Source organism: Falco naumanni, chromosome 10 (assembly GCF_017639655.2).
Source record: "Falco naumanni isolate bFalNau1 chromosome 10, bFalNau1.pat, whole genome shotgun sequence".
Lineage (NCBI taxonomy): Eukaryota > Metazoa > Chordata > Aves > Falconiformes > Falconidae > Falco > Falco naumanni.
In genome coordinates, this window is record NC_054063.1 from 15,666,746 (window position 1) to 15,691,695 (window position 24,950).

At 38.9% G+C, this 24,950-nt stretch overlaps 1 protein-coding gene across 3 annotated transcripts in view; it reads right to left on the reverse strand.

Annotated features, from left to right (window-relative positions):
* The window catches only part of NELL1 (neural EGFL like 1), a 292,473-nt gene that overhangs the window by 99,723 nt on the left and 167,800 nt on the right, over positions 1 to 24,950 (reverse strand). For all 3 annotated transcript variants that reach the window (XM_040609298.1, XM_040609297.1, XM_040609295.1), the window contains exon 14: positions 16,685 to 16,807. In XM_040609298.1, the coding sequence (XP_040465232.1) occupies positions 16,685 to 16,807 (123 nt within the window). The remainder of the gene's footprint in view (positions 1 to 16,684; positions 16,808 to 24,950) is intronic.

The following is a 24,950-nucleotide window of genomic DNA, read 5'->3' on the forward strand; positions in this document are numbered from 1 at the left end:
GCCAGCTGGGAGACAGAAGAAAAAGTGATCTTGATATACTCCTTCACTGGAGCTAGTGGAAAATAAATGCACTGAAACAGTAAATATGCTTCATCCTGTGGAAAAGCAAACCTAAAGCCTTAGCTCCACAACTCAGCTGATTGTTCTACAAACCAACAAAAAGGACACCCTCAAGACAGTTTACAGGAGCTGCCCTTTTAGCAGAGGCTCCTGGGCAATGATGGCAGCAATTTGGAAGTCGGAAAAAAAATAAAAGAAAAAAGGAAAAAATAATAACAATAATCAAACCCAATGTAAAATAACTCCGAGGTCTAGAGTCTGTCCACTGTCTATGCCATTAAAGTCAGACAGGAGAATATGAGACAAGAAGGGAAACAGACAATTGTGTTCTGTTGCTTCCTTGGATTACCCTGTCTTCTGTTTCTCACCAGTCCACACGCTGGAGCGACGGCTGCAGACAGCGACAGGCAGTACTAACAGACTTGTTTCCACATCCTTATTAACTGCTGTTCTAAGACACTGATAATAATGTGTACAAACCAGAGTCTCCATGTGTTCTATGCACAGAAGTGTCAAACACCCGGGTAAACTGGGGCTCTGGCAGGGGAGAAGAGAAGACTTTGGCCTGACCAGTCAGACTGACTCGATGAGCATCGAGCAGAGTGTGGGCGAGGTCTCCATATCTGTCTCACAAAGCTACTGGACTTGCTCGATTCTCCTTCCCTTTACATATTTATCAAGTCAATATTGATCACACTACACGAAAGCATATAGAGACCAAGCAACTTAGTGATACAACACAGCACTGCAGAATTCACACAACCTGGATTTGAAGGGATCCCATGAAAAAGGCTGATGAGAGCAAAGACAGCCCATCCATACAGGCTGCATTCAACAAACCAGGTTTAGTACCGACCTCATCTGATCACTGCAATGACTTAACTAACCTATGTACTCCATCTTAAAGGTGTTTTCCAACCTAAAATGATTCTACAACTCTACAAACCCAGCACAGAAGCTGGTGTCAGTTTCAGAAAATTTGTTCTAACACAGACATTCCATAGAATATGTTATCAATATGTCAAATCTATACAGCATAGCAAATGCCCTAGTCAAAAAAGAAAATATTAATAAATCATACTTTTCTCAAAAATCCAAGCAATTGCTGTCACAATCACACACAACTCACTGCAACAACACTGCAGTATTGGGCCTTAGAGGCTTTCTACTAGATCATTTTGTGATTTATTGGTATACCTATAGACAAAGTGGAAGCTATTCAAGTGATAAAAGTCAAAAAAGCTGTGCCACATCTTAAGAATTCTTCACGGTATGTATTTAACTACACCGTGAAAACAGTTTCATGTCAAGAGAAGCTAGAGTCAGCTCTCCTTTTTATTTGTGGGTTATATAGTCCTCATTTGTTTTAAAGCAATTGACCAGCTCAACGAATTATTACTGGTTTGCACTCAAATATGCTTGAATTTCCTACATTTCATTTAATGATACAAATTCTGGCTTCTGGCACATATTTTTGAAGGAACAGACTTGCGATAAAACCATATTTTGGCAACGCAGCAGGCACAACTCAAAAGTAACAGGAATATTGCAATTGTGTTGCACAAATGCTCCTTCCAGCACTGCGCACCTACACAGTGAGATCAATAAATATGATCTGCAACTGCTGAGGATCAGAGCTGAACATTCAAGCGTCTGCACTAGCTTTGGGCTTGGAAAACAAAAATTGCATTAAGCTTTGTGTTGGGTCAAACTTAGAGGATCTATGTGTCTTCACGTCATTTTTTACCCAGTACTCACTTCCCTGCATCCTTGAAATAACACAATAAAAAGATTTCACGTCAGCTAGTCGACATCGCAAGTGAAATGCAAATAACCCTGCTAGCAGAAGATATTTTTATATGATCTATCACCAATATAATTGTCATACATTCATGAGAAAGTCTCACCTGACTTACTGGAAGACTTTTCAAATTATTAAAGTTTAATGAGAAATACCTAACGTGACTGAATAAGGTTGATTATTTAACTGGGGACCTCCGTGAAAAGGCAGGTAGCTGGGTTCAACAGTAACTCTGGTAATTATATTAACATCTTAATTACATAAAAATAATAGTGGCAACCTGACAGAAAGTAATAAATTGACTTCAGGTTACTAAATACAAAAAGTGCATCTCTCACAAGGCTCCAGAGCTGCCTGAGCTAGCACTGAGCAAGACAGGACACTGGAGGCAGCAAAGCAGCTGCTGTACTTGGCTCCGGGGGCACCGCTGAGCTCCCACAGCTCGGCACAGCCAGTGACACACTGGGGTCAACGAGTCCCCAGCTTCCTGCACCCAGCGCCCTTTGCGTGCTCTGGCCACCGTGGTTCCATTCCACAATGTGGAGATGCTCTCAGTCTTCTCCCTTGGCTAACTGTAAGCAGAATTCAAATATTATTGCATGGAAGTTTCTACTGTCCTCCTTTCTACTAAGACCGCTTACTTTTGTGACATTTCCACATCCACAGCCATTTATCACTGCACACACTAAAAAGGCCATGTTAAAGCCTCTGAATGTGTGTTCAACAGCCCTCACGAACAAATGTCACTGTCCACATAAATCTGAATAACTGCCTGCAGAGGCACACACTCCAGCATCCTCCACGTACTGCACATTTTATCAACTAGTGTATAACCACCTGTAGGGTTAAAATCATTTCCCTTAAATTAGAAGTATTTTCATCCTTGTACAGCAGAGGCAGTCTGTGGATGAGAGAAGTGCTTAAGTGGCTTAGCTAAGTGGAGATAAATGTTGCTTTTGCCGTATGTTGAAGTCGCCAATATGAGACACATGAACGCAGCCTATGACGCTTCAGAACAATCAGTCCTGCCGAGCATTTCAGCATTGCACTATGCTACAAATAAAAAATGCTAAGGGTCAGAAGAGTGCACGTGTTCTTTAAATGAAACAAATTCTTAACAAAGATGCTTCTTCTGATAATACCTGCACAATTTCATGAGAATTAACAGCTTCAGCTCCTGCAGCAGTTTGAAATATTATCTGCCAAAGGGAATTTTCAAGGCAAGAACAGACTGTCTGTCCTCTTATATATTACCTCATTAACGTGTGCCTAGCATGCCTACCTGGAACAGATGGAAGCCTGACTGGACCTGTCCGGTACAACCTAGGAGACAGTTTACAAGGTCTGTCATGGTCACAGTGTCAGAAAGAACATTAATGTTTAAGCAACAATTAAATAACTATATTGAAATGCAAATACACTATGTCAGGTTTGCTAACATTAAGCTCAGTCACATTCTACAGCACAGTTTATTTGCACCGAAGGCCAGCATATTTCTCACTGACTGCTGGAACATAGCAGCATAAAAGATTTTGAAGCCTATACAAAAATCACAGTTCAGAGCTTAGAAACACACCATAAAAGTACCTCAAATTATATTTCAAGATGTGTATCATGTTCTGTTTAATGTGCAATCTTCAGTTTTAAGTACTCAGCACAAAGAAACATTGTTTACAAATTCCTAACATCTACCTTTATCAGCAACAGCTAATTACACTTGTTTTCACGCAAGTGATTTCATGCATTAGGTATAATTTACTGTATTACTAGGTGTAACTCTCCCCAGTAGACATCCAGACCAACAGGAACAGTAATGTAAGTAATACGTAAAGGAAAAATGCAGAAGGAAAAATCTAAAAAAAGCACTCGCATGCCTCAAATGCAGCATGGATGGAATCTAGGTAACTACATGCAAAAATGCCATTCAGCACTCTTCCTCAGCCCATCTCTCCAGCCTAGCCACTGAGCCCCATCAGAGATACCAGGCACCTCTGTTCTGCATAGAAAACTCGAGGCAACGCATAAACACCTTTGGCACAGAATGAGGTGCTGTCAGCTGGAGTAAATGGAACACAAGCTGCCTCAGTCTGTGTGGACCCCCAGCCCCACTGTCCTCATGCCCAAGCACCCCAAGAGTCTGCCAGGGAGTCCCACAAGAAAGCACCAACTTCTGCAAAAAGCCTTCAGCCTGGAGCCACACAGGTCCACAAGAATCAAGGCAAGGAGGACACGTCATCACCAATGCCCTGTGTAACTGTCTGCTGCTGAAGTACTTATCCAGGAGTTGGGAAAAAGCGAGGGTTAACTCCCCCTCACTCCAGAAGAAATGAAACTGAGCTCCATCTCTTTCAGGAAAAAATGCACTGTGGCAAGGGAAGCGAGAGAGGTTTCCCATCTTTGTCTCTCTTGTCCCACAACTGAAGACATGGGAAACATGGGAGCAGAAAAGCAAGCACAAGGATACGCAGCTCCCTTAGTCGTAACAGCAAGCAGCCATAAGACGGGAAGTATATTGCCTGTCCTCCACTCCAGCTGTGTGGAGGTGCTTTTTTGTTTCTTTTTCTTTCACCTGATGAACATTTAATGCAATGGGTACAAATACTCAGTGGATCAACCCTTACCATCTAAGCTATTTCTGAATTGCAGTGCTTTTACAGCAGTAAACGACTAAGTAAATAACGGAGCACTCAAAATCACTTGGCAATAACCATTAGCAACCACTTACAGATTCCTACTCATTTTTATTTTGGCTCAGACTACGTCTCTGTGACGTCACCGAAATTTAGTTTCTAAATCTTCTAAGCTCTCTCTATTTGCCAAGGATTCAAAGATAAGCAGTAAGTGGATTTGGCTATTCAGTTATCCTTTCTTCAGATATGATGAGTTCAATATCCCCTCGATACCCACAGCAAAAGATGAACGCTTACTGTCTGTGTTTATTCTAACCCATGTGATATAAACACAGCAAAGCATATTCGGCATGAATAAACTAAAAAACTAAGTACCTAATTATGTACGTAGTCTCATTGGAGTCAATCACTTACTTTTAGTTAGACACATACCTTGCTCAGTCATGTCTAAAATTACCACATTAAGAATTTTCTCACTTGCCTCTCTGTGAAGGCTAAGGGAATACTGCGCTGTGCATGCAGGACTGATTTGATTACCTCAATCTTTTATTGGGAAATAACATATGTCATGGCAATGTCAGACGAGTATTGTTTCCTTTGTTCTGTTCAGAGGGAGGAAAGAATAGGTGTCAGGAAAGTAGTACAACCATGTGTCTCAGTAATAAAAGTGGCATATTAATGCGCATCCGTAAACCATTATAATTAATGCAGGGGAATGGATATTACCCACTTAAACTCTCCAAGTGTTCTAGTAGCTCCACACCCAACTGCCATTTTATTCCATCCCAGGGCTTTTCACTCACAGCAGTTCCATCACAGCAAAGCCATCAGACACTGTGAAATCATTCGCTCAAGGGAATGGGTGGATACATTTTAATAGTACAAGTGACAGCTGAGAACAGTTATCCAGTCCGTTCATCAGTGGCAGCAAATGCATCCCATAATCTATGGCAGGCATATACATACACCCTTGAGGCTACAATATAATTAACAGGCTACAGAGGAAGATGGACGTGCACAAAGATAGGGATGTGTATTACTTTTTTTAAAAAAACAGAAGATACATTTGTGAATTTTACATCATTTTAAAATTTCAAGCCCTACTTGATGTGCCTGTGTAGCGTGTAACATGTAGCCTTCAAATAAATAGTCAGGTTTGAAGTTCAGCTTCAAAAATCCAGCCTGACAATTCCTATCTTTATGCACACAGTCAGAAAAAAAGAGAGGGAGAGAGGAAAAAAAAAAAAACTGCAAGCTGCAAGCACCATCAAGGTGACACACTAAGATGCTTAGGTATTTATCGGCAGAATAACAACATAGGTCACACAGCTCTGGCCCTTCAGGAATACCCAAATAGAAACTCTTAGGTTTTATGACATACAAATTGTTCATTTTTACTCTCGGCTGACTGAATTTTAAATCACATTGAAAGGTGGGACCCCTTCAATTCCCACCTCTACTTGGTTTACTTTACCTTCTAATTCCCTCTGCACATAATGTGTTCTAAGCTATTTTAATTCACATTCTTCTTGTAGTTCGTGTACTGAATTCATCTAATAATTCATTTTGATGATACAATCTTCAAAGCATCATTTGGAGTTTTTTAGTATGTTCTGGAATAGATTATTTTTCAATGCTACATTTCTTTCAGGTACCATTCACAATATACTCCTTAAGCTTGCCATTATTCTTGTACTTAGCATATGCTCGCTTAGCATAGCCACATTTATTATTTCTATCGTTGAACACTTTAGATAAGAACTCTATACACACACAGGGGTGCCTCAACTTTTCAGCATGTTGCAGAGGCTAAAACACCAGCAACCCTGTGAAACAGTTTAACTGGAAAATCTTTCCAGACAAAAAAATGCAAATTGTCCCATCAAATATCTGCAGGGCTTCCAGGTTTGCCACTCCCAGTGCTCATCAACAAATAAATGCAACCTCCCAAACTAATAAGCCAACCAACATAACTCATGTGACATAAGCGATACCTACACGCAGAGCAATCCAAGTTTTCCTTAGCATAAAATACCATGTTCAGTAATTTGGTCAAGTAAACCATTTGTACTCAATTTTCTCCTGTACTGGATATCTACCAGAAGCTGCACTGTAGCAGAAAATCCTCCTGTTTTTCACAACAAGAAACAGGTAATTGGTTTTTGGGGGGTTTTGGTTTTTTTTACTCTCTCCCTTGTCCCTGGGCCCCCACTTTGACTGAGATTTGAAGGTTATGCCCTTTGCCATGTCTCTGAATCATTTCTGTTTGTAAATGTTTAATCACACCCTCCTAATATTCTTCCAGCATTCATCATATTTCACAACGGTGCATGAGCCAGACCAAGGCAGGAGAGGGCAAAGCCACAGAGGAAAGATGCAGCTGGGGAACAGAGAAAATGGGAGATGATGAGGACTGCAGGAGCTGCGGAGAGGAAAGTCACATGTAACACACTTGCCTGGGAACCTGGAACTGAACCCCGTTTCCCACACAATCCTCCAACAGCAGGACCACAAAGAATAACATCATCCTCGTCAAGTCATGGAAAAACATCAGAGCGTGCACTACAGGCCCTTCCTGAGAACCTGGACAAATGCCCAAATGACTAAACCCCCCTGCTACACTGATTCCAGAGAGCTAACGGAAAGGCAGCTAAGGCACATTTTCCCTCCACCACAACCATTTCATAAGAACAATATAGATTGGTTTCTGAAGGACCTGGTAACACCCTAAATTCAGTACAGATACTGGGACAGTAGCTCATCGGGTCACATAATAAACAACCAAAATAACTAACACTACTTACTTTCAGGAGTTCATCTCCTTCACTGATTGAAATGTCTATACTGCACACTGAAGGGGGCAGAGGGACCAAAACCCCCACACCACCTGTCATTTTATCAGTAAGGACTGTATTTCAGCAGTGGATGCAAGTGACTTAGGACTGAATAGGTGACCTAAATTTTATATAAACTCAAATGCTTGATTTTGGAGTCTTAATGTTTCTTTTGGTTTGATTCCTTAGGTATTTATAAAATGCTTTTGATAGTTTATGTGGAGAAATCACAGTCCAATAGTTTAGGAACAGACCTGTCAGTCTGGGAACAGCGTCTGAATCCTGTACCAGATAATGACTGTGTGTGTCACGTTTGACAAATCACTTGATGGTTTTACTGGTTTACTGTAGTGTGGGAAATTCATAAGAACAGGAGGCTGAAAGGAGTTTTCTGGCTGGAGTCTATTCCTCTGCTATGGTTAAGAACAGCCCCACAAACCTCCTTTGAAAAATCTCAGGGACCCCTCTGTACGAACAAGTAACACATAAATAAATGGCTATTACACTTACCCAAAAGGGTTTGCTCCAATATGAATCATAGTCAGCGGAACATAAAAATATATCAACTACGTCATTCCAGAGGGCCTACTAGCCCAGCATCCTCTCTGACTACAGCCCATAATGAACGTCAAGGGAAAGAACAGTGCAAGTATCCGGTGACACTTCCTGAAAATTCCCCATGACCTTCCTCAAATCAAGTACTGTCCACCCACTGGCTGGGATTTTTCTTCTGACATGCAGCAGCTTTTCCAGTCTGACTAGCCTCCTCACCACCCTGTGGCCAAGAGTTCTCCGGATTAATTATGTGCTGTGTGAAAAAGTACTTCCTTCGGCATCGGGGTGACAGTGCAGTAGTACTACTGTTGCCAAAACCAGTAACTGCAATGCTCTTATTTTACATTTCGGCAAGATATTTATATTCCATTTTCAATATTGTTTGGTTACGTTCTACAGGGAATAGAAAGAAATTCATGGTTTTGGCATCCCCTTGCCTTCTAATGTGCCTGCTCTGTATACATTAATCCTGAAATGGTTGCACGCTGTAACTGATTTCACAGGAGAGCACTCTGTGCTGCTATTGCTATGGTGCTCCTACTGCAGCAGAGTCAAGCCTATGCTGCCATAGGCTTTGTGCAGTGATGTATTTCAAGATGCTCTTACTGAAGTGATTTTTCCCACCCACCATGAAAAAATAAGTACTTTGTTCCAAATAATTGCATGGCAAGCTCCCAGGGCAGGCCAGGAGAGTCACAGGTCTAAATAGACTGGGTTTCACACATCAGAAGGATTACATGTTTAAAGCAGACAGCACTGCAGACCAAACACCTGACCACCATGTCTGTTGCTCTACTGTCAAAAAAGCAGTAAAGCATAGCTAATGAGTTCTTTGAAAGGTGTATTTAATACTTAATAATTGACAATCTTTGCTCAAATTTTAGATTTTAATACTAGAGGAAGAAAGAAAAAAGTAATAATTTGGCGAACATGGATGAACCATACTAGCAGCATTAGAAAGCTTCTCTTGACTTCAGGAAACTCTGGACTGGGCCCCTCAAGGGGTTCTGTGACAGAGCCCTGGGAGGTGATACAACTGCTGCCAAGTGCAAAGAATTACTGATTGAGGTGATCTCGAACAGAGGGTAGAAAATAAATATAATTTATGGTGCAGACATTACATATGAAGTAAAACCTTCAGACTTTTGCTGTTATTAACTACTCTTTCAAAGGAGAAAGCAACAAATATTGAGATAGTCCCATGTTCCTATTAATCCCAGTTTTACTGCCCAGGAGATTGTGGGGAACATACCTGTTAAATTGTCGTCATCTTCTAAATCTTCTCTACATGCCTTATAGGACCCTGATCCTAGAGTGAACTGCCTATTCTAAACATACGCATGTAAACCAAAGCAACAGGAGACAGTAAGCGACTGAGTCAGCGAAAGAATCACCAGTTCAGAATCTGAACCTAGGGAACCTCATAAACATTCATGTGTAAGTCTGCTGAGCCCTTTGGACTTACTCACACAAGCAGAAAAACCTGTCAGATTAAGCTTTAAAATATTTCAGGTAACTACAGCATTTCCCTCCTCTATAGAGATACAGCAGTTGCTCTGGACTAGACCACTTCTTCAGCAAGCGCAAATCTGTGCTACGCTCTTTTAAATCCAGAGCAGTGAGACAATCTGTGACAGTAAAGAGACCAGGACTTGGATTCAGACAAGTTACGTTAATCATGATTTTTAAATGAACTATTTCCATATCTGATGTGCATTCTAAATCATCTTGAAAATCTCAGACACAGAGCAGGACTCAATCAGCAGGAAATGCTGTGCCCTTAGAGAGGCTGTAAAATTGGACTGCACGGTGGTGGATATGTATAGCTTAGTTCTTAATAAAAAAATAATTATGCCTCAATTTCAGCGTCTCAGATGACTAAATCTAGGCAAAGACATTTTAAGGGCAAGAAAAAATTATCATAAAACATTTTAATTTCATCAAAATTATTTTCAATTACCATCCAAAACCAAACCAAGAACAACATTAGAACTGAAGGAGCTTTAAAAGGATGTGGCAAATAATTCCCAAAGGGAGTTCATGTAAGTCAAAATCCAAACACAAACATAGCAATTATGCTGACTGTACCACATTTGATAACTATCTCATCAGGAACAAAAATACAAATATTTTTGCATTAAAACTTCACATTTTCTTTTTTATTAACACAGTGGATTTGGGACTATAGAAAATCTAGTGGCTTCAATCATACTGTCTTCACTCTGAGTCCAAGCATGCTAGTTTTAGAATGAAAAATCTGCAAGAACCTTAATTGCACTGTTGTATAAATATATATTGGTTTAAAATTATTACATCCGTTACAATTACAATGCTTCACTCAAAAAGCGCGGGTATCCCGTGTCTTAAACTTGGCACGGCACTTTGCACATGTGCCGTGTGACACCAAAATGCATGTGAATGCACTTACCTGCTTTTGGAGTGATTTGTTCACTATGTATTAGGTATAAAAAAACTACACAAAGCTCAAGACTGTGAAGAATGAAGATGAGAACCTCAGCATGAGTCAAAACTCCCATATTCTTTCATAACACTTGCAAATATAACACCAAAACAGCAATTAAAGCTGTGATAAGGCATATCAACCATTCAAAGCCCTACAGATACACTAATAGAAGGCTATACAGAAAGACACAACTGCTCCTTCCCACCATAGTCTTGCCCTACATATTATTCATGACTCACTCTGATGCTCCATAAAGGCTTTCAACTCCACCTCCAACAGACACACACACACACAAATGCAAAAAACATAAACCTAAGTGGCAGTTAGTCACCTTACAGTGATCTGATATGCTTTACTATCAAGATATCAGTACATCTGACTGTCTCATGTTGCTGGCATCTAAAGTTAACCTACCTTAGCATTGCTGATGTCAATCTGAAAGGGCGACACAAAAAAGCCAACAGCCCAACACAGAAATAACCAGAGACACCGGTGGGTTTGTTGAGTTTTTTATCTTTTAACTCTTCCTAGGAATATTCTTGAGTGTTTTTCATAGCAGGTGAAATTTCGTAACAGATGATAATTTCTTTGTCTTTAGTCATCTATTTACTACACCATCACTATATAATGCCTACACATTGGAAGGTACACTCTTTCATGGGCACATCTTTCAAATTATTAAATATATTTCAGACTACGAATTACTTTAAAAAACACCTGCTTGGAAACAAAGCAGAAAACTGCAATGAAAGAAAGCTCTGACTGCCATTTGTTAAAACATATCCATCTAATTACAATCTATGATTAAATCAGTGGAAAAGAGGCTAACAATGACTTACATCAAACAGAAGCAATTTTCAAGCCTGTGATGTACTCTAGTCATCAGTAAACATTCTGAAAGTATTACGAAGAAAGGCTCCACATGATTGTTTCCATTACCCTTATAAAAGATAAGAGTATCTGTTCGAAATCAGGTTTCTTTTCATATCAGATTCCCACTAAGTTTGTGAAGTCACCAGTAGGTTCATTAATAACAACTGCATTCCCAAACACAGCTTCCAAGCCAAATATATACAAAGAACCACAGAACCACTAAGAAACTAATCCAGACTTCCAGACTACACCAGAAGAACTGAGCCATTTAAAAAAATGGGTTTTGGCTCAAAGACTCCACCATACACTGAGATGTAAACCCTTGTCTCCTGCGAAATACTGCAGATGAATATTAGAAGAAGGGGGGCGGGGGAAATACCATATTCCACACACTGGCAGAAATAAACCATTTTGCAGCCTGAATGCTAATTAGAATAAACACTGTTTTGAATTTATTTCACAATACCTGATGTTTCTCTGCGCAGGCATCAGTCATATTGCTCACATTTGCTTTAAGGTTTATGACTGTAACTAAGTCCACCTCATTTAATCATTCTAATAAATCTACACCTCAGTAGAAACCACTAAATGAGATATTAATAGCACACTAAATATACCTCTTAGACAGACTACACAAGTAAAATATTGAAGTACTATGAAAAATATTTGCACTTGTTTAAGTGCTAGACTTCTGTTCATTCCCTGCTACAGAGATATATGAAAAAAAGATCAGCAAACACACCTTGTCCATGCTTCAGAAAAATTGCCCATTTACCATTCTAGTATATTCAAGGACTATTGAATATTAGTCAATATAATAAAGACAAGGAATATTCTATTTTTCTGATAATATATGAAGACTTCTACAGGCACAATTTATACTTTAAAACAAATATTTGAAACAAAATACCACGAGATAGGAAAAGGCTTGTATACTACACCTAGGTCTCCTCATACAAAAGAAAACAGATGGCAACAAAACATTGATGGTGACTCGCACATTGTTCAGGCTGAAAAGTCAGATCTATAGCCCCTACAAAATCTGGCAGGTGGGGTTTTGTTGGTTTGTTTTAAAGCATTTAATCCTAAATGTCATCAATTATTTTAGGAAACCTGCTGATGTTTCAGTATATCTTGGCTCCTTTCCTGGACTTAGTCGGCAGTACAAGACATGCTCTGTAAGAGCATTCTGCTGAACTGTAGGGCTGTACATCCCCCAGAAAAGATTCTCTACCACCTCACTAAGGTGAAGTGGGCTGTGGAGCACAGGGTCCTTCATGTTTTAACAAATGGCACATCCCACCTTGGTATGTCACTTGAACAGCATGAGGTGCAACACTGCCAAGTGGAACTGGAACTAAAACTCATCAAGACAAAAAGCAGAGAAAGATGTTGTCCCTGTACACGTTTTCCAGCCTCCCAGAGTCAAGCCCAGGTTTCACACAGGAACACTGCAACAGTACACAGACCGAAAGCCTCTGTAGTTCAAAGATGGTGTTTATCTCTCTATTCAATATCCCCACTTCTTCGGCTAGAGTCGTAACAGAGACTTTTACTCATTTTAGACATGACAGAGTTTTACTCTCGCACACGCAACCCTGTCTGCGGGTGACAGGTTATTCATAAACATGGCTGTCCTCGGAAACTAAGACTTCTTTCATCTAACCATTGCCACTGAACACCCATCCCGACAGGCGCACTGCCAAATGCCATGTTGTACAAGGCAGTCATTTGCCCACCACACATTTTTTTTTAACTAAAACATTCAGTTGCTAAACCAATTTTTATCATCTTTCCCTTCTACCCTAAATTAATTGTCTTTATGCTGCACTATTAAATCCCGTCCTGAAGTTTAGTGAAATTACTCCAATTGTCCTTATTCCACTCTCACCTAAGAATTCTGTAATTCATTTACAGAATTCAGGTAAAAGGGCATAGCATGAGTCTTACTTTACTCACCTACAACTTCTTCTGTTTCCCAAATCACTCTTAGGTCTTTTGATAATATTTTTTTTAAAGTTTCCTTCACAGAAAACAGCAAGTTAAGAAATCTGTAGATTCAGAATATCTCTCTCTTCAACTAGTTATACCTCTGTCCTCTGCCTTTAATGCTATCATTTCTTCCAGCAAAGATCTCCCTATTGTACTTCTCATTTCCTAAAGAAATCCTAAGATATAATCTGTCTGATTGTGGGTCCGGTATTCTGTCAAATTTACCAAAGGCAACGGCACAGCATCGTACTGCCTTGTCCTCTCAGCTCACCTCTGCCTCATTCCATTCTGATCTACTGCCAAAATTTCAGTGTCTGAGGTGCTACAGCCCACTTCTTACAGTAAAATTTAGAGCATCCATAGGAAATAAGTCATATTTGTCTCTATTACATGGTCTCACTCTCTATACATTGGTAACTCTGTATTTATAAAGATTTTCTTGCACTCATCTCCACTTCTCTTTCCCTTTTTATGTCACTTAAACCATGTCAGTATCTTTTTTAATGCAGAAGTGCATTTGGTCTCGGTCTGCGCCCTTTTCCACTACCTCCCTCCATGACAGTTTCCACATCTAGCTTGACACAATCCGGTCCTTTAATTACATAGTCTCGTCTACCACATTTACAGTAAAGCAATTCCTTATGCATGAAATTTATTTTTCTACTCAAGAAGTGTGACAGCCTGATTACACAGGTGTTTTTCGGTTTGTTTTTTTTTTTTAAGTATTTGGTTTCCTATTCATCATTGGTTTTTGTTTTCATTTCTAAATCCTCAGCAATCATAATACTCATATTGAGACAATTTCCATCCTTTTTACTTCTCCACACTATTCACAAAAAATGCAAACATCACAAATTCCTGCCAAAGTAATTTCACTATATTTAGTTCACCATGTTTAATTTAACTACACATACGTTTTCTTTTCTAAAATGCAAATAACAGTATTCTAGAGTTTCTGTAAAGACTATCACCGTGTTATACAGTACAGTCAAAGAGGAACATTACTCTGATTTTACTTTTTATAACATTGCTAAAATAGTTCATTGAAATAGATTGTAGAATCAAGCACAAAGCCAGTCCTTTTCTCTCATCATAAAATCATCATTTTTCTTGTTATGGTTTTGCTGGAAAATATTAATAATATTTCTTATTGAATTACAGAGATATGTTATCTCAGTAGTAGTTGGAACAAGTTTTTTGAGTATGCACACATCTATAACATGTAAACATGTATAAAGCGCTTGCAGATAACTTGAGGGGAAATGTTTATTATATCTTCAGATGATATTACATTAAATTTATTGCCCTGGCTTATGTCTATTTTTTCCTAACCTATGTTGCCTGAAGCTATAGCCCCAAAACTACTACAGGACAACATAAGCAGTTTACAGTTGTCTTGACACATCCACACCTCTTCCTTTGTGCCGAGACTAGCATTCGTGCAAAGAAACCAGTGTGAGTGGTAACTGGTAATGTATCACTGCTACACTTGGAAAAAAGAGGCTAAAGTGTGGTTTCTGGTGTTACCACAGGCAGAATGGGAACATTCATTAAATTTGCAATCCAAACTTGTAAAAACCTCAAGCAACCACAGAACCACAGGCTGAGAAACTCAGACCACTACTTTACATTGAGCGATTTATTATTTACTGAAATGTACACAATTCTATTAGCGCGTTTGCAGTAATAACTATTCCATGCAGTGCCAGATTATTCTTATCCCTAGAGACCTTAATAATTATTAGACTGCAACCTCCTTTCCATAATTTCCAGTTTCCTTTCCAATTTATGCTTCCCATTCAGAATATAAGAATGCGCTTTGTTTCCACTATTTCCACAGACACCTGTCTCAAAAAGGCAACTAAAACTACATTCACACGTAGTGATATTCAAGGTGCATAATAAAATGTGCAATTCAAGGCACACTAAAAAATATATGTAATATATATTTTTTCCACAACTCAGATTTCAACAGAATATTGAGGGGAAATCATTACTGCATTTCTCCAGTGCAATTTCGCGACTTCAACATTATTAGATTAATAAATATATAGTAGGAATTTCACTTTGAGTTTCTGGCACATTAAATGAAATACCCAGGTGTGCAAATGAAGAAAACCAGTGTGAAAACACAGTTTTTATGAACAAATCCGAACATGCCTGTTTCAAAGAAATATTATTAAGGGTTTATCTTGTTGTATTACCCTCAGAAAAAAAAAATATCACCACCGTCAGACAGGCTGTTCACTCAGACTTCCCTGAAACTATAGTAGTGTATGCTGCAATTTACATTTACTGTAATCAAAAACTAAAAACATACCACAGTGAGTTTCTCCCGTGTCACCTGCTGATCTTCAATATAGACAGACAGAGGGTTAACTTGCCCTCCCTTTTCATAACATTTTTGTTTTCCTTCTTAAATCCTTACTAACCATTTTAGAGTTTAAAACACTGGGATGCACCTGTGCAGATGGACAGTATCCAAAAAAAGTGATACCAAAAGCAATCAAATGGTATATGCTAATGCAGTAGCTGACCAGCTAATCCTGGTGAAGAACTTTAGCCTGAACCAGGAATGACATCAATCGTCATTCTCCTTTAAGGAACTGCTTGGCCAAATTACAACATTCTGGAAAATTCAGCCTCTTATGCCCCCAAACTTTGCAAAATATTTTACCCAGTACATTCCTCAACTTCGATAACTATCATTTAACAAAAATAATTTAAGTTAGTTTTTTATTACTGTAATTCTCTTTATAAATTCAGAAAGTATGCAATTTCAGATGAAACAATAGACTTTTGTAAGACGAATATAGTTCATATAGTACTTCATGACACAACCTTCACTAAGCCAACTATTCAACATATTCCTTCCTCTGTCTTTATATTATTTGCTTTTCTTTCTGTACAGAAAGAAAACCAAAAAACCTCATGATAAATAAATGATCTACCACTTCACAGAAAGCATGGGTGGCTATCAGTATTTCTTGTTTACATAACTGAGAAATCTTCAAAATACACATTTAAAGGTAAAGATTTTAAAAATAAAAACAAAAAAAATAAAAATCCCTATTCCAATGCAAGTAATCAAATAACCACCATATGATGTTAGCATAAAACACAATTATCCTAATTTAAAGGCACCTGATTAAATCTTAAAAGCCAAAGGTGACAACACATACCATCCACAGTTTATAAAACAGTGATCACTTAATAGCTGATACTAGCTCAAATGACAGTATAAGGTGACAGTAAAAGTTCTTCTCGCATTCCAAGAACTATTTCCTTCTTGCTAAGAATTTATGCACAAATCAATTCCCATCATCTCCATGCATACTCCATTTGCCAGCTGATAAATCTTACAGCAAATGATTGACAGAAGCCAGCCATCACACGTTACCAGAACATAGGTGAATGTCAGAAAACATTACCAGAGTTTGCCACTTTCACAGTGTTTCTAGATCCACAGACTTACCTCGGCAGATGGTCCCGTTGCCCACATATCCGGGTTTGCAGGTGCAGCTATGTCCCCTGACAGTGTTCGTGCAGATCGCATTCTCATCACAGTTATGCTGCCCGCTGCCACACTCATCATGCTCTACAAGAGGAAGGGGGAAAAGGGGCGGGGGAAGTGGAGGGGGTAAAAATTACAAGAGACAGTGAGCTTTGCAGTGTGATGATGTGGCATTTGAAACCCATGTGGAATAACAAGGTTGCCACAATCGCTGAATGCTGGGAGTTGGTGCAGGAGGCAGCTACGGGCCTGCTTCAGTTACGAAACTCAACATGTGCCTGGTGACCCTAGGTTATTTAGGTTCAACAACAGGAAAAAGAAGAATCAGTGAGGAGGCAAAGTATGTCTGTGACAAAAACCCACAAAGAAGATTACCACTGAAAAATATCTGCTGTGAAGACTAACCTTTACATCACTGTCCATCACCAACGGTAACAAGCGTTAATACAAGGTAAGCGAATACAAGAGGGGCCCTAAGTGCACATCCTTTAAATGCGCAGTTCAGTTGTCACAGCCACTTGCTCAATGCATGCTGTGCCGACTCTCTAGTAGCATGTAAAAACATTTTACATTTTTAGAGCACCATTCACACCATCGAACCCCAAAGAGGCTCCCAGACAAATGGGCCATACTTTGCTTTCATCCAGCAACTCTAACTGCTGCCCCTGAGCCTAATTTGCTGCAGCACCTGCACTTTACTCTCCTGCTACATGTGGTTCTAGTAAAGCATCAGTCAGAGGGGGCAACCTACCTGACCCTGAAGTTTCTCTCTTCCTGCAATTACTAGAAGCTTCCCTAATGCAGTAGGATTGCAAAAAGAAAGCCTGAATATTTTACACTTTTGCATGGCTGAATGTTTTACACTTTTGCATGGGTGGATTTACAGATTTGTTCAGTGGAATCAAGAGGATGCAATGAGATTTCCTAAAACCATGCTAAGGACAATAGGTATAACTAAAAACCAGAACCTGGAACCCTTCTCCGTAGCCTTCATTTCTGCAACTGCAGTCATCGGGGCTAGCAACCACGTGCTGAGAGGTAAAAGGTACCCCTTTTTGGAATCAAGGACTTACTTCAGTATCCTAGCAAACACGGGGTATCCAAAGGACTACAGACTGAATTTAGCCTTCTGCAGACCACAGAGAGAGGTAGCGCCTCTAAAACATGAGGAAAATACTAATTTTTACAGACTCTGAATTAAGCCCTTTAGAAGGGCCTCTCCACTGAGAACAAGAGGATCACAGGCTTCCCAGGCTACAGTTCACCTCTGCAATGCCCTCACTTCACCGTAGTACAGAATGACAGCCAACTTCAAGATAACTCAAGACACATGTAGATTTGAATGGTGGGTTCTGAGAAACCCTCCAAACTAAATGCTTCTGGAACACCGTTGATAACTATCTGCAGAACATATATCCAACATATGTTTTCTATTTTTCAAATATATTTGACAAGAAAATGATATGGATTGCAACCATTTTCTTTTAAAGAGCATCAAAGCAATATATCACTCGCTCACACTTTGCTTTTAGCAAGAAACTCTCTCACACGTGCCTGGCTTTAGCTGATAAATTCAGGCTTACATTTATACTTGTTAGTTTATGTTTGTCCCTAGCTCTGCTTAGTAATTCACTTCCGCTCCATGCCAGTTTCCAGATGCCTTACATGTTTTGAATGCCAGGCTTCTTCAAGGGCTGCCTCTTCTCTGCTTCATCGTTTAAGGAACAGTACCACAGCCTAATTCTTGCCACTGCGGTCTTGCGGTGCTCAGACTGTCGGATCAGACACAAAAAGCATCCAAGGCAGTGCTTAGCAGGCAGCCGAACAATGCTTTCTTTTAAAAGAGACTCTATATATCCCTCCCTCCTCTTACTGCTTTTATAAGTTATTGCCATTAGCTTTCACGTGTTGGTATTCAGACTATAATGAGAATGCCTTTTCGCTAGGCTGATGTACACACAAGAACATTCTTACTCAAACAAGTGCCAGAATTAGTTGATTACCTTCTCAGCACTTCAAGTATAAGCAAAAGATATCCCAGTGGTAACATATGTGTTTTGCCAAAACACACAAGAGATTATACTCTGCTGTGTTGTTCTAGGACTTTGACAATGTAAATCATTGCATTTACCACTCCTGCAGATGTACAGATGATGGCAATATTGAAAGATTTAGCACAGACAAAGCTGCTTTCCCACAGTCATATTTCAAACAGAGGTCAGTTTTTTCTAAGCTGATATAATTTGAAGAGCTAGTAACAAATGTGACCACAAGAACCTGCCCTTCATGAGACATGCTGATGCTGCTAGGACAAAGAGGACTAGGGGAACCTCGTCTGCATGAGAAATCCTAAGATTTCTTAGCAGCAATATGGCTGCAATGATGGGAACTTTAAATTAACTTTTCCCTGGTGTAGAGATGTCTATAGATGATGTTGCTACAGGCCTAATAAGAATGAGGAAAGCATTGATTTTCTGTCATGGTACAAAAATCTTTTAGTCCAGATAGAAAAATCCTTAAGATTCTGTCAGTAGTGAGTTATCCTGGGTTTGCTTCTCCCTCACAAGAGATCATCCTTTGGAGCACTTGGTGTTCACATCGGGAAGTGAGCATGGAAAGTGGGCTCAAGTTTTATTTAAACTCAAAGGAGATTACAATTAATTTGCAAAGAACATTGCTTTATTACACAATGCACTTTCCAAAATCCCCCATTCCAGCACATCAGATAGAACCTGCTTTTGCTTTAATGTTATAGTAAATACTGTCTGACTAGACGGCCATCAAAGACTGGAAGAGAAGGACAAGTGGAAGGAGTCACAAAGAGTACTATTCCAAACCACCAAAAAGGGAAAAGCAGTGACAAAACCCTCAGAGTTGTATCTGATTGTTACTATTTCCCTCACAGATGAAAAAGCACAAGAAAAGCGGCTCTGAAAGGAGAAAAAAAAAAAAGTCATTTTTAGCATGTTTTTTTAATACACACACACATATATATGTATATATGTTGCCATATGCTGCCATGGTCAGGAATAAAACTGCCATCATTAAGTTTGAAGCCATCCATCTCTCTGTGACTTCTATTTGTAACGTAATATACACAAAAGGAGCTTAAGATCAAAGACAAAAGAACTGGCGGGCTTACTGAGGACAGTACTGTAGAATGCAATTCCCTGACCCAACTTTTACTCCCCTGGACTATTAATAACCATTTGATATAACAGATATAACAATAACAGGCACTATTTCTGAACAGTTACAGCAACAGCACCATTCTTAGCTTACACACAAGTTAGTTTATTTATGAAATATCTTTTTTATTATTAATTTTGATTTTTTATTACCTTCAGCATTAGTATTTCTGTTTACTCAAGAATCCTGGTTATTGCTGCCTCTGTTCTGTGCTTTATCTGTGTTAAAGCTGTGAGATCAGTCAGATTTTTGTGCCTCTATTTCCTCTCTATAAAATGAGGATATTACAATATTTTTTTTCCCATGTTTGTCGTTCTTTTGAAATCCTCAAATACTCAAGATGTTACAAAAAACTAAAGAATCTCATTCCATTGCAAAAAAGGAAGAATCAATTACCAACTGCTAGTTTACCTTCTACTTAATTTATTTTTCCTGCAAGCAGAGATGAGGTATGAAAGGACATATCATCTCTGAAGCTACAGCTCACCTGCTGCTCATTCCTAGCCACAAAGCTACACGTAAGGCCAGCAAACTACACGCTTAAACCAAACATTTTCCTTCTGGATTTCCCAAAAGCTTTCATGAACTTCTCCAAAATCCTCAAAAGTATCTTATTTTCTGAGTTCACACCTGAACCAGGCCGCCTCGTGAAGCAAAGACTATAAAGTTCATTCTTTCCTCAGCCTTTACCCGAGGATGTCCATCTGCCTCCAAAAGCACTTGAAAGATCACTATATAAGAAATTAGTCATCCTTTTAGAAAAGCCTGTCTCTGCCACCTGCATTGTATGAGTCTCTGGAATCATGACACGTATCAACTATGGGTGTCCTCTGCACATGCACTAAGCAATGCTTTAGTTCTGAAAAACCAAGGTCTTTAAAACCAAATTTCTACAGAAAACTTCCATTTGAAAAAGCTGTCACTGGTAGGTCAACCCTGGTTAACTACTTGCCTCAGGCAACTGAAATTACATCAACTGGAACAGAAGTCCACTCTGATAGCACTGCAGGTCTGGGGATGCTGATGTTTATACATGGGTGGTGTTACACGACATGCACAGTGGTTGAAGATAAGTATTATAGTTATCACTGCTTTGTTCACAAGCAACCTAATAAGCTTACCTTGATGATGAGAACACTGACGAGCTGACAGAATGTGTTTCAGTATTACATGGCCTTACAGAGATAACAATCCTACAAAAAGCAAAACTAATTCACCAGAAAACAGTTTAAAGTAGATGGTTAGTTGCACAACCTATTATAAAAAGCACGAACGCATCCTACAAATAGCAGAAAACCACCATGTACCAAAACACAGGCTGATCTGTAAGCATCCTGATATTAGGGCACACACAGTATCTCCTTTTTCTTGACATCCCGGAGAAGAAACTAATTACAGCACAATGGCAAAACACAGACCATTTGCCATTATTCAGTAACATGAAATGAATAAGAAACTGCTGAAATAAGCACAATTACCAGACTGCCACAGAGCAAGCTGTGACCACAGTGCATCCCCCTGTGCTGCTGTGTGTGCTCGAGGTAGATGGACCCCAACCAAGCAAGCAGCACACCACACCACCACCTACATCATCAACAACCGACACCAACTGTGTAGACACGCAAAAAGAACAGTTGAATAATACCTGAGGTAGCAGAAGATCAGAAACACAACTAAACTCCATGCCTGCCAACGGAATATTCACTACAAAAGGTCAAGCCTCGGCTAATATCTATATTAGCTACACCTTCAACAACAGCAGAATAATCAATCATGATGCACTTCAGCTGTGAAGCCACTTGCCTAAATTTTAAACAGACCTTTATCTTTCTTCAAAATACAAGTATCTATTCAGGCTATGAAGTTAAAGCACCTGTGGGTTGTAGCAGCTCCTGCAGACGTGAAAGGAGCAAGCATGCCAGCTGCTCCACAGTTAATATGTAACCCTACTGATGGGCGATCACTTCAGCTTAAAGTATAGAAATATTCAAACAAGGACAAAAACGTCAGAAATCTCAAGGCACCTGTATTTCTGTCAAATCTTCCATACCCCTATTTTTCTAGCCTAATCTTATGGAAGAATCATATAACTGCTTTTGTTTTGTGATACTTGAAAAATACCTTCTGTTCTGAGCTCAGCTGAACTGGAAGAGTGCAGAAGGAAAAGCGCTGGGGGCAGGGGGGAGGGTGCCATGCAAAGCTTTTTGTCTGCCTTAAGTCATGTATTCTGCATAAAGCCACCCACACCATATTGCAAAACTGTTTATAAGTAAACACACATAAAAATAATTCAGAACACATCCAAAGTGAAAAAGGATTTTTGTCATGCATTTATAGATACAGATGCACAAATACCTAAATAAATGTATAAATAAATCATCATAGGTAAATACAAATTTTCCCCATTCATATGTACATGAAATCTAGTGTTTGTGACACGTTCTAGGCAGCTCTGACAATTAGCATCAGAAGAACTGTCACTAATAAAAAATGGCATATTTCTATACTCTTGAAGTTATGGGTATTATAAATATCCACATTTTTACTTAAGAGATCTTTTCAATAAAATCTTTTTCTATTCATTATACAAGAGGAAGATGCCTTTGCTTATATTTCATATGTATAATTTTTTAAATGCATCTTTCAGAGGTACTACAGAATTTCTAGGATGCCTCTGCTTTCCTGTGCTGAAAGACACAACACTGTTAGACTTACTGGATTTGTATGGGTTCTAGAAACAGCATCTACTTGGCTTTAGCTTTCTCTTTTCGTTTGTTGTTTTTGGGTTGGTTTTTTTTTTTTTTTTACTTTTCTGCACATGCTTCGAGTAACTCAACTTGCATTTTTGTACACTTTGTCTAAAATATTTACTAGAAAATTAGAACCACAGATTGAAAATATATAGCAAACAACACATGATAAAGCTAAGAACCTTTTGGTCAAGAGTCATAACTAACTATAACATCAAGATATAGCTTTCCCTTGCACAGCTCTAAAGCCCATAATGGATTTCAAACATAATTTCTAAAAGATACATTTGACACAGGATTTATTTTTCAGCAAGAGTGCCGACATTTTTATCTTTATTTCCTCTAAATACAGAAGCTCTCGAAAAAGGACCGGCACTGGAATGCAATTACTGGAGACATATCCCATTGAATGGTCTTTCACCATAGTTACTCTCACTTCTCATTATAAGAAAAGCCCCCAATTTAAACACGCTTACAAGATGGAAGCATTTTTCTGTTGTAAGGATTTTCTTCTATTAGCTCCTCAAAGCCTTCCTACTTAATAACAAAACATTCATCACTGGAGAACATTGTGCAAAGATTCTGACTATTTCTATTTATCCTTATTTTTACAAGATCGAAAGGAAATCTAAGTTGATCTATAATTAGTGAGAAGACAGTCAGCTTCTGGGGTACGTAACCAAAAATGTAGCAAACACTTTTATACACCCAGAGACTTGTAATAGAGAGACAACTCACTTATGGAATAGCAAGGTCATCAGGTGCTACCACTGTTTATTAATACAGGGGCCATTTATGTAGAATATATGCCCTAATGCAAAATTAATTAGCTATCTGGCAACAGCTAAGCAATGGCCTTTGAAAACTCAGAAAGGAGAAAGCTACCTCTCCAAATACATTTTAAAAGAAGCAATCTTTTTTTGCATGGCATTAGGATGGATTCACATATCTCTGGAATAAATAAGGCTGTACAAATGAGAGCTTAAAAATTGAATTTAGGAAGAATTGTGGACTTAGTGGAATCAGGATTTCAGTTCACAAGCATTTCTGATGAAACAAAAGGGTTAGCTTTTAAATAGACTGAATAAAAGGAAGCATTATTCTCAACACACAGGAAGAATTTCCCCCAGAAAACCAGGGCAATTAGAAACAAGATGCATACATCAAACAAGAAATTACATTGCAGATGGTAAAGTGGTGAAAGATAATAGCTAACTGTGAATCCAGAAAACCCTGGGGGGGGGAGAAAATCTGCATTTTCCCCCTATAACAAGATTTAAAGAAACAAAGTAAAGTTTATCTATGCCCATTCTGAACTTCAGTCACCCAGGCTCACCCTGTCCATTCCCACAAGGAAAGAGAAGGAACAGGGTGCAGAACAGAAAAGCTCCACTGTTCCTTGACATAACGATATGCTGCAACTTTCCCCTTATGAACAGTCAAACATACAATACTGCCAGAAATATCAGAGTTGCCATTCGTTTAATAAGAAACTAAAATGCTATTGTAATTTATGACACAATGAACGGCTTTCTGGTGTTAAACTTGAAATTATTTAGATTACATTCTAAAAGAGTGTGGACATGTGCTGCTCTTGAGTAATTAGAAAGAAATAGTGGGATTTAATTTTAATATAAAATTCTGAATGTGCATGCAGTTGCCTCTTGGAATAAAACCTCTTAAAATATTTCCTTTTGTATTATCAACTAAAATTTTTTCTTTGGCTGTCTGGCATCTGGTTAGATTTTGGTCACATATGCCTACCTACAATCAAGTTTATAAAACAAACTACTAACGCAAGCCATGCTTACTCTTTTTATTCTTTATTTTTCTAATTTATTCGAATAAACCAATCTGCCTAGATCTGTCCTGAAACCAACATAACAAAACAGTAAGATTCATGTTCCTAACCGGTGTTTAGAGAGAATCCCTGAGATTTGTCTCAGTGATTCATTTTCAACTTTAATTATTAGCTGGCTTAGTTTAGATTTTCACACTACAAAGGAATCTTCTTTGTAGTCATGTATTAGAAGATCATAAACAAAACCAACGTAATGTTATTCATGCACTTAATGTGTATCATAACTAACATGATATATAGATATATCTAGGGGAAAATGCACTAAAACTACTATCTCGTCCCAAAGAGGCCGGCGTGTCAACGTGGGTAATAATGACACCTGTACCTCAGCTGGTATCATCTCAACATCCAGGGAGTGAAGTCTTTACAACTCGTGCCGTCTGCACTGGGATGTTTGGCCTTCTTTATTTCCCCTCAGCAAGAAGCA